Source organism: Brassica oleracea, chromosome C3, assembly GCF_000695525.1.
Source record: "Brassica oleracea var. oleracea cultivar TO1000 chromosome C3, BOL, whole genome shotgun sequence".
NCBI lineage: Eukaryota > Viridiplantae > Streptophyta > Magnoliopsida > Brassicales > Brassicaceae > Brassica > Brassica oleracea.
Window position 1 is genome coordinate 42,864,364 of NC_027750.1, and position 10,582 is coordinate 42,874,945.

At 38.2% G+C, this 10,582-nt stretch overlaps 2 protein-coding genes and 1 long non-coding RNA gene across 3 annotated transcripts; 1 reads left to right on the forward strand and 2 right to left on the reverse strand.

The window, feature by feature from the left end:
* Positions 1 to 741: 741 nt before the first annotated feature.
* Positions 742 to 1,843, reverse strand: LOC106330675 (extradiol ring-cleavage dioxygenase-like). The gene is made up of 3 exons (XM_013769108.1): positions 1,526 to 1,843; positions 967 to 1,346; positions 742 to 850 (listed from the first exon to the last, which is right to left on the reverse strand). The coding sequence occupies exons 1-3, from the start codon at positions 1,841 to 1,843 to the stop codon at positions 745 to 747; spliced, it is 804 nt and encodes a 267-aa protein (XP_013624562.1). The 3' UTR covers positions 742 to 744.
* Positions 1,844 to 6,487: 4,644 nt separating this feature from the next.
* On the forward strand, positions 6,488 to 7,336 carry LOC106334033. Its single transcript, XR_001268511.1, has 3 exons — positions 6,488 to 6,616; positions 6,704 to 6,892; positions 6,985 to 7,336. It is a non-coding gene; the product is annotated as an uncharacterized LOC106334033 (long non-coding RNA).
* Positions 7,337 to 7,488: 152 nt separating this feature from the next.
* Positions 7,489 to 8,124, reverse strand: LOC106334444 (uncharacterized protein At4g04775-like). Its single transcript, XM_013772724.1, has 3 exons — positions 7,951 to 8,124; positions 7,647 to 7,849; positions 7,489 to 7,564 (listed from the first exon to the last, which is right to left on the reverse strand). The coding sequence occupies exons 1-3, from the start codon at positions 8,122 to 8,124 to the stop codon at positions 7,489 to 7,491; spliced, it is 453 nt and encodes a 150-aa protein (XP_013628178.1).
* Positions 8,125 to 10,582: the final 2,458 nt, after the last annotated feature.

The following is a 10,582-nucleotide window of genomic DNA, read 5'->3' on the forward strand; positions in this document are numbered from 1 at the left end:
CCTATTACCTAAATTCTATCAGCTATAAGAACACAACAACACAAGAAACAAAAAGATCTATGTACTAGTAACCTATTACCTAAATTCTATCAGCTATAAGAACACAACAACACAAGAAACAAAAAGATCTATGTACTAGTAACCTATTACCTAAATTCTATCAGCTATAAGAACACAACAACACAAGAAACAAAAAGATCTATGTACTAGTAACCTATTACCTAAATTCTATCAGCTATAAGAACACAACAACACAAGAAACAAAAAGATCTATGTACTAGTAACCTATTACCTAAATTCTATCAGCTATAAGAACACAACAACACAAGAAACAAAAAGATCTATGTACTAGTAACCTATTACCTAAATTCTATCAGCTATAAGAACACAACAACACAAGAAACAAAAAGATCTATGTACTAGTAACCTATTACCTAAATTCTATCAGCTATAAGAACACAACAACACAAGAAACAAAGAGATCTATGTACTAGTAACCAAGTATCTAAATTCTATCAGCTCTTATCATAAGCAATGGAGACGACATAATAAATAAATAGAACAGAGACTAACCTGAGGTCCTTGGCCTTATAGATCGGAATGCATGTGTGAAGTGTCCTTTGCATTCTCATATTGTTCTTCTCCTTGATCATAATACAATCCCCCACTCATCACATATCATTATAAAGAAAAAGTTTTAGAAAATATATGACTAAAATCACTTGAGTTTATATGATCAGGACATTAAGACATTGTTGCACATAACTGTCTTTTTCTTTGGTTAAAACGAGCAGGACGGACCAAACATGATCCAGCAGTCTGTCTTATGCTCTCCTGTTTCCCAGCTGCCCTGTAAACATAGCAGAGGTTTGCTCTATAACACACATAATACGTACAATCAATGATTCTTGTAACGCTAACCAAGAAATATATATATAAATAAAAATTTGTAACTGTAGTTTATACCTTCCTTGAAGAAGAGAATCTCTGAGCCAATGATCAAACGCTAAAGCCCAAGGAACAGCTGAGCCATTAGTTATATTAAAGTCAAGCTTCCTCAAGTTGTGAGTGGCACTTCCTGATCCAATGATAAGAACACCTTCGTCTTTAAGTGGAGCCAATGCTTTGCCCATGTTGTAATGGTAAGTCCCACTTTGAGATGATTGAACAGAGAGCTGGCAAACAGGTATGTCCGCCTCTGGATACATCAGCATAAGAGGAACCCAAGCTCCATGATCCAGTCCTCTGTTTTTATCTTCATCAACACGTTTCATTCCTCCTTCTCCCATTAACAATTCTTTTACCCTCTTCCCCAATTCAATAGCTCCAGGTGCTTCATATTTCAGCTGCAAGTTTCAAAAATGACCACATAGATTGAAACTTTTTTGATATAATTGACCACAGATTGAAAATTGATGTGTTTCTTCAACGGTGGGTATGGCTTAGGATAAAACCTAATTCATCTAGATTCTGGGTGAGACAAAAGTTAGGGTTCTGGTAAGAAAAAAGAGGAAGAGAGAGAGACCTTGTACATGGGATCAGGGGAGCCATAAAAGTCGTGGATGGTGGAATTGCGGAGAACAGTGTTTGGCGGAGATGACCAATCGCCATTTCTATCACCGTTCGAGCTGGAAGAGATCGTCTTTGGCGGAGCCCCGCGCGTCCCGCGGTACACATCGAGCCAATCCCGCGTCTGGTCCAATACCGCACAAGCCTTACCCGCGAGGCCCGCTTCAAATTCGGGCCTGTGTCTTAGAACCCAATCCCGACCCGAAGCAAGTTCACACGGGCCCGGCCCGCGGGCAGGTTCCTCTTTTGCCATCTCTAAGTGAAACATTGCCATCGCTGATCACTGTGATTAAGGAGTTGAGCTCTAATATATCATGCATGCAACTGTTAGGCATCTATAGGATTATTATCTCCAACTCCTGAATAGAAACTCTGCATCTAATATCTTCCAATAAAGTTACACCCCCAATCATCTTGTTAGTCGAGCAATAGCCTTGCTCAATTAGGATTGCTATTTACTTTTAAACCCATAAAACAACAAACACCTAGAATTAATAACCTGACTAGATTTAATAGGTTTCCTAGCTCCTTGTGGATTCGATCCCTAAGTACTGCAACTGAACCTCTTATTTGAGAGAGTAATTCACTCCTTAGGGTAATTTGAGTGGTATCAGAGATATTTGGAGCAAGCATCCGAGATTACCATCGAGCTCGACCATCGGTCGATATTGGAGAGGAATAATCGATCGATGTTCATATCTTGACATTGATCGACAGCGAAGCGCGAAAAAAGCCCGTTTGGTCACAGCCGACTTGAAGCCCAAGTCTTCACTAATTTACAAGATTGCCCCTGACGAGTTTTAACCTAATTATATAAGCTTTGCCACCATGTTAGAGGCAAAGTGTGCTTTTCTAGTTTTATTATTTTCACAGCAAGGTTTTCTAGGATTTTGATATATTGGAGAGAAGATCCAAAGTTATAATTTGTGATCGGAAATCCATTAATATCTATTTACTATTCTAATGAAGTTTTCTTACCTAATTGTTGTTATGAATTGCTTAGCCATGTCTGAGTAGTTCTATTGTTAGATTTTAAGGTTTAAATAGGTTAGGAGGGATTAGCCCCAACTATAGATTGCTGAGTTGTGGTAATTGTCATTAGGATTGTTCATTAATGCATGTCTCTAGATTAGCTACCTAGAACCTGCCCTAGGATTGATAGATAAAAGCGAGAGCTTCATTCTCATCCTGAAAACATTCTAACTGAGCTAAGTTTCTTGCTATGAGTAAGGTGAGAGCTGAATTAGTGAGCTTAGTAAGCATTCATTCAACCTGCGCATAAAGCTTAACTAGAAGCGCGTCGATCGATATAATTATTGAATAATCGATCGACGGAGCGAAAGGTGTATCGATCGATATCCCTATAGGATCATCGATCGACACTTTCTATTGATCGACATACGATAGTTGAGATCATTAGATCTAGTTAATAGACAAGTCCAAACATTGCGAACGCTGATGGATTTGTTGACTAAGTAGTTGAGCTTTACATAATCATGCATGCAACTCATTAGGCATCTGTAGGATTATAATCCCAAGTTTCCTGAATAAAAACCCTAAGTCTAACTATTTCCTTTTTAAGCACCAAAACCTCAATCAATCTATTGAACAAATACTTGTTCAATATAAAACTGAAATTTACATTTAAATCTCTAAAACCATCTAGCTTAACAAATCATATTAGATTTTTTAGGTTCCCTAGCTCCTTGTGAATTCGATCCCTGAGTACTACAACTCGACCTCTTATTTGAGAGAGTATAAATCACTCCTTAGGGTAATTTGAGTGGTATCAACGAATCAGTTGTGGTTTACACTGATTAATCAAGATGTCTACTATGATCCATTCAAAGTTGTGAGGCCACAAATGTCCAACACTGGAGTTAACACGTGATTCATTGCAGCATGCCATTGCAACTATGAGGATGAATACAAAACCGAGAGTTCAGGATTGATCGACAGTGAGACTCCGCCATCGATCCACAAAGTCTTTCATCCGCCGATCGGCGACAAGTCCATAGAATCGATCGACAGCAGTCCTGCGAATGCGACTTTCACTTTACCAAAACACTGCTATCCGCGCTTTGACATTGCTACACAGCCTCAGTCGGCGATTGATTACCACTACGTTGATACGATCAGCATATAAGGCGATTATTCTATTGGCAGTTGGGCAGATGACAGCCTTCATGAGAACTTCGCAGTAGACACTGAACTACCGGAGACGAGAGCTGATGAGTATGATAGGGACTACCACGGAGAGAAGAACATTTAGAACCATAGTCTTGCCATGGATGATAAAGGAGTTCTCCATACATGGTCTGCAGATGTGACGTCAACATCGATCGATAGCAACATCGAGCTATCGATCGACGATCATCGAAAATCAAATCTTGAGGTACAAGTTAAAGATAATACATATTATGGTTATCTAACTCTGGTTGAATTTGGTATTTTCAGGGATCCAGAAGGCCAGGCAAAAGCAATGGATGGACGCATTGTCAACATATCCAAGGAGGACATAGCTGATATCATTGCCATGAATGGGTCCAATAATTTCTTCAACCCGAAGAAAAGATCAGAATATCCACCATCGAACAACGACGCAGCAGCACCATCGATCGACGGTCATTTCGAATCTAGACAAAGAACACTTCATCCGAACAGGAAGAGGAAACCTAGCTAGGAGAGTCGAGACGAGTTTGTTGTATACAAAGATGAGGATGGATTTGCACGTGCCGAAGACTGCATAATCATCCATGTGTCCAAGGAGGACATCCGAGCTATTCTACAGAGAGCCGCAATGATTGGCCACATCCGCATTACCAGAGTACACAGGGGTACCCATACCGACTGTGCCAGAGAAGAACAATTACAACAAACCATAAATTGATGAGTTAGTAGAATAGATCTACAGAGGCATCAGAACTTCAGACGATTATCATTCGAAGAGGCTTGATGACATCTACTACCCGTTCGACAACAGTATCAGTTGGTTGACCACACGCATGGATGAGATGAAGAAAAACCTAGCTATGCTTCAGAGACAACATGGAGTCGGCGCAAGAAGATCAACATTGATCGACGCTCACACTCAAACATCGATCGACGATAGCATCCAAACATCGATCCACGCTCGATTCACATCATACGAAGATACGATACAATCATTCACGTATCGTCTTGATGGTGTTTGCTACCCACTACGTGATAGTGTAGTTGAATTGATTTCACGCCTGGACGCTTTGCAACATGAGATGGATTCATTTCAGAGACAACTCAATTCTCAAGCAGAACCGTCACCATCGATTGACAGAAGGACTCGACCATTGATCGACGGCGACTATACAACACGACGAAGCAAGCTGGTTACCGAGAAGTCATTACAGGATAAGCTTGAGAGATCACTTTCTCTCAAAACTTGCTGAAAGAAGATGTCTACCAGGAGATGAAGGACATCTCAGAAACAACATATGCCAGACTTGGAATGCAACAGCGCAGCATTGGGACTCTCTAGCATAGGATGCATGCAAGTGAGGTCGCTAGAGAAAAATTGAAGAATCAGTGGAGCAGAGGAGATGAAGCCATAAAAAGCTTCATTGGCACTTGGTCCTCGATGAGCAAAGATGAAGTGGACACTTGCATACAACCAAGTGGTCACTTTGATCATTACTAGCTTAAACAATTTCCAAAGTCAAGCTAAATGACTATAACAAAGCGCTGAGTGGGAAGCAACCCACTATTAGGTAATTTTCCTTTTAGTTGTACTATTTACATATTATTTATTTTCGTTTTTACTTTATTGCAGGTCTACAAAAAAAATAGAAAAACCAAAAACAAAAACAAAAAGAGAACCAAGGAGAGATTACTTGTCATCGACCGATGAGACCAGGTCGACATCGATCGACAGAACAACACCAGCATCGATCGATAGACACACTCTCGTGTCGGTCGACAGCGACATCAGCGATCAGGCATATCGTTTCTCCTTGTTACATTCATTACTTAGGATTTATATTCTCACAAAACTCTGACTAAATATACACTAGGGACAATGTAATTTAAATCTGAGGGGAGGTTTACTAATATTATTTATTTTTGAGTTTTATTTAAAAATATTTTTAAAAAGTTTTATTGGGTCAAGAAAGGGTCAATGAACTTCTACAATTTTCCTTGCTAATTTAACCACTCTTTAGCACCATTCTTAGATTTATTGACTACAAAATGTACTATAGATGCTAAAGTGGATTAGCATGCCAATTATTCACACTTGTTGAGAATGTTTGGAAGAACCAAAGTTGACTTCCAACCTAATTAAGCTTAACTTGCTTGTCTTGGGGCTTGGTATACATTGGATTGGAATCCTCCTACGAGTCTGGAAGGTATTAGACTTAGTGTCACTGATTTTCCTTCCACCTCTCTTTGGCATCCATATATATTTATATAGACCGAGGTGATTTCCTGAGATGCAGAGGGGTAGGTACATTACCTATGACCCCACTATTATAATTCAAAGGAATGATCACACATTGTTTGGAAGCGAGGGGTAAGATACATTATCAATGACCCCCCTATTCACCTACAACTTTGCCACTCGACAACCTATTTCCACACCATAACTATCATATAGTAACAGATCCACACAAACTTTCACCCTCATCATAATTAGACACAATTCAACTATCTCAACCTATTTCCCCCCAAATTTAAAGATCGAAACTCGTTTCCACACAAAAAATAATAAATGATCTAAAACCCACACAAAACGGTTTACTGTTGGTTAATTAGGCTTTGAATAAAACGTTAACCAATAGTTAACCTAATTAAACCAAAATGACCCGATTAGAAAGGGTAAACCGGCATAAGTGGATCAGTTAACCCAAATTTCAAATTAAACCCTCTAACCCGATCCGGAATCGTGAAGCCGTAAAGCCCCAAATCGTGTATGTCTTTGTCTCCCTCTCGACGAAACCAAGCTCCATTGAAGCAGAAGATTAAGCCATGCCGTCCCTACTCCGGTGGTTCTAGCCATCGAAACTGAAGAAATAAGGTGAGTTCTACACCCTTCTTCTTCGTTTATTTGTTTTGGTTCTGATTCCATATGTTAACAATTGTGTTCATCATCTTCTTTTTCCAGAAATTAAGAATGGAATCTTGTGTTGATGTGCCTATTGATTGGCATGAAGTTCCTGAATTCGAGTCAGAGATTACCGAAGATGAAGCACCAGTGAAAAAGAAGGAGAAGTTTTTGAAGCGAATCATGCATTGCGGAATATGTGGTGAAGCCAATCACAACTCGAGTTTCCATAAAAAGAATCCAAAAAGGGTGAGTTTCTGATTTCTCTTGGTGTATGTCGTTTTGTGTTTATGGTGTGTGTTGTGTCTGATTTCTCTTGTTTATGGTCTGTGTCATTTCAGCCCTTTTTAAGTGATGACTCTTCTCTGCCTGAATCTTCTCAAGGTGTTTGCACTCAAAACACACAGCCTAAGAAGTGAAGATGGAATGAAGTGAAGTGAAGATGGAATGAAGTGAAGTGAAGAAGTGGAGGTTTTTTCTCTTGTTTTAGGATCATGCATGACTCTCGGGTTAAAGTATTTTTTTGTGGTTCTAGGGACTTGTTTCTTGCTTTTATGTACTTTTTACAGGTCTTAGGACCTTGTTTCTCGGCATTGTGGTCTATTATAATGGGTTTTAAACTCTCTTTTGGTGTGTTCAAATTCGAGTCTTTGTAAGGTTTGAATTCAATGTATGATATTTTAATGGCTTCTATACCTTGTTTCTCGAGATTCTTATGACACAAAAACAACTAAAACATCTAAAATAACATACTTTGTCTTCCAACATCTTTAACAGAGCAAATTCATTGCATCTTCCATTCTTGAAAACAACATCCTAAACAAAACACACTTACCAAAGTGAAGCTATATTAGCTTAGCTACCACAACCATGCTCAAGCATTCTAAAACAACAATCCCCATCACTTTCTTGATCTCCCATACGGAATCTATATTAGCTTAGCTACCATAACCATGCTCAAGCATCCTAAAACAACAATCCCCATCACTTTCTTGATCTCCCTTTTGGTTCAGTAATGGCATCTTCCATTCTTGAGAAAACCTCGGTCTCTAACTTCATTTCAAACTCTGCACACTTCTTTTTCTCTTCTTCTGCACGCTCATCTACAATAATCTGCTCAAGTATGCCTAATCGAAATTTCAATGCTTCAGTCTCATCAACCAACGCCTCATCAACCCATTGGTATGTGTGATTATCGTTACTCAGCTACAAACAAAGACATTTCGATTATGTCACTTTATACATTTTGATTCTATTAACCCACACTGGAAGAAGAACAATAGCATTCATGTAAAGGGTAAACTAACCCTGTTCTCAGCCGCAAATGCACATCGATAGTATCTCCTGTAAGGATTCGCTGCAGACTTGGATATCAACGACACGACCAATTCCCCACACCAACATCTCTTTGGCACACCAACAACCCTACCTCTTGCTCGAGCGGCAGAAGTTCCACTTGAATTTGCAGATTCATTACTCATCTTTTATGGGTTTCTCACTCTGTTTTGTTTTCTGGTTTTTTCAGATTTTAGGGTTCCAAAAGGGGAAATCGATGTGGGGAAGATTAATAGTGGTTCGGGTCGGGTTCTATTCTCTATTTTGTTGGATATTCGTCTGGGTCGCGTCATACCAATATCAACCGATACCATCGGGTTTAATATCGGTTAATGTTATAAACCACTAAAACCAAGCTCAGTCTTAGTCTGTGTAGAAATGAGTTTCGATCTTTAAATTTGGGGGGAAATAGGTTGAGGTAGTTTAATTGTGGCTAATTATGATGACGGTGAAATTTTGTGTGGATCTGTTACTATATGATAGTTATGGTGTGGAAATAAGTCGTCAACCCAAAAAGAAAATCAGATTCAGAGAAGAGAGAAGGGAAATCAGAAAAGGTTACCTGCAAATCTAGATACTTGCTTGAGTTGATTCTATGTGTTCAGTTGATTCTACACTTTCTTTATTTACATGCAGTAAATGAGGTCAGTAGAGGGGTTAGTCAGACATGATTAGTTAAGTTGCTGGATGAATGTAATTGGTTGCTAAGCTAGGTTATTGCACAGAAAGTACTCCTAAGTTAAGATTGATTTGATGTGGTTGCAATACTGTTTAGGTGATGATAGTAAATTATTAAATTATGTGAGTCCCTGTTGTTTCAAAAACACCTTTCAGAGAGACTGCTCATTGTTTTTGCTTGAGGACAAGCAAAAGAGTAAGTCTTGAGGTGCTGATATACCTTGGATTTTTCAATTTTTAGTCATGGTATATAAGTGTTTTTAAATACCTTATAGTTATTTTGGAGTCTTTTTAGTATGATTTCAGGTTTTGGAGTGATTTGGAGGAAAGTGGTGATTTTGGTGCATTTTGGAGAGAAAATGACAAAGGCCCAAAGTTGACCATCAACCACGACTATCGATCGATGGGTGAAGGCAACAATCGATCGACACACACCATGTGGTCTCGATCGACGGCGAAGGGCGCAGAAGCCAAATTGGGTTCCAGCCGACTTAAAGCCCAAGTCCCACAGGAATTACCAGATTACCCCTGACGAGTTTTAACCTAATATTTATGTGCTCTGCCATTGCTCTAGGCAACACACGCTTTCATACTTTTCTACTTTTAATACATAAAAATACTTAGAGTCTTAGGTTTGGAGAGAAGATTCAAGAATTCCTTCAGAGCTTTGTGATTGGAACTCCAGTTTCTTTACTCTATTCTATTTATGCAATTTACTTATTATATTGTTATGAATTGCTTAGCCATATCTGAGTAGTTCACCTTGTTAGATTTAAGGCTCAGATATTCATGAGGGATTAGCCCAAAATATAGAATTTCCAAGTCTCAGGATATTAATCAACTAAACTATTCTTAATGCATGTGTTCTAGAATAGCTAACTAGGACTTTGCCTATAGACATTAGGGCGCATTCGGAAGTTTGGTTCTTTGTCTGAAATAGTTTAGGTTGTGCTAGGATTACTAGAAACAAGCGGAAGCTGATTTAGTTAACCTAGTGAACACATTCAAACCCGTTCGTAACGCTCCCTGGAAGGAACTTCGATCGACAACTCATTAGTTGTATCGATCGACGGACTGAAAGGTGTATCGATCGACACCCCGTTGTTGGAATCGATCGACACTTTCTCAAGACCAACAAGCGACAGCTGAGGTCCTAGATCCGGCGATATATAGTCTAAATATACAGAAGTTGATAGACTATTCTTATATGTTTGAGTTCTAGAATATCCATATATGCTTAGTAGTCTATATCTTTATAATCTTGATTGTCTGAATAGAAACCCTAAGTCTAACGTTTCTCATATCTGTCTTAAAACCCAATCAACCAATCAATCGAATAATTACTTGTTCACTCCTGCTAATTTACATTTAAAACCATTCAACCTAGCTTAACTACATAACTAGATAGATCTATTGTGTGTCTTATCTCTCTGTGAATTCGATCACTAAGTACTACAATTGAACTTCTTATTTGAGAGAGTAACTAACTCCTTAGGGTAATTTGAGTGGTATCAAAAATGTTTTGCAACAACTGCGTTTCGTCGTTCATATGGATATAGAGTTACCAGTTCGGTTCTCAGAGTCTTAGTTGAGTCTATTTTTGTTGATGACAAAAAAAGTAGTAAAACTTATATGATTAATATAATCAATTGCAATATTTATTAATTTTCTTTTGTATGAAAGTTAATATTTTGATATGATAAATAATATTTGTTTGTTTTGGAGTTTACATGAAGATTTTTATGATCCTTTGAAAATTATTAGATAATTTGATAATTTTTTTCATTGTTTCTAAATGCTAACGATAAAATAACAAACTTTTATTTAAACTCATAAAACTTTTTCATAGATTTTATTCTCATAAATTTTAGAATTTTTTAAAAAGTTATTGTTTTTAGTTTGCTGATTAGAATCATTAATTAAATA

Excerpts from the sequence above, each read along its gene's own strand:
- LOC106330675 (XM_013769108.1), bottom strand. The coding sequence starts at position 1,843 with ATGGCAATGTTTCACTTAGAGATGGCAAAAGAGGAACCTGCCCGCGGG. Across the intron at positions 1,347-1,525 it reads CCCCTGATCCCATGTACAAG|CTGAAATATGAAGCACCTGG; the intron begins GTCTCTCTCTCT and ends TGAAACTTGCAG. Across the intron at positions 851-966 it reads GATTCTCTTCTTCAAGGAAG|GGCAGCTGGGAAACAGGAGA; the intron begins GTATAAACTACA and ends CTATGTTTACAG.
- LOC106334444 (XM_013772724.1), bottom strand. The coding sequence starts at position 8,124 with ATGAGTAATGAATCTGCAAATTCAAGTGGAACTTCTGCCGCTCGAGCA. Across the intron at positions 7,850-7,950 it reads CATTTGCGGCTGAGAACAGG|CTGAGTAACGATAATCACAC; the intron begins GTTAGTTTACCC and ends CTTTGTTTGTAG. Across the intron at positions 7,565-7,646 it reads GATGCCATTACTGAACCAAA|ATGGGAGATCAAGAAAGTGA; the intron begins AGGGAGATCAAG and ends TATAGATTCCGT.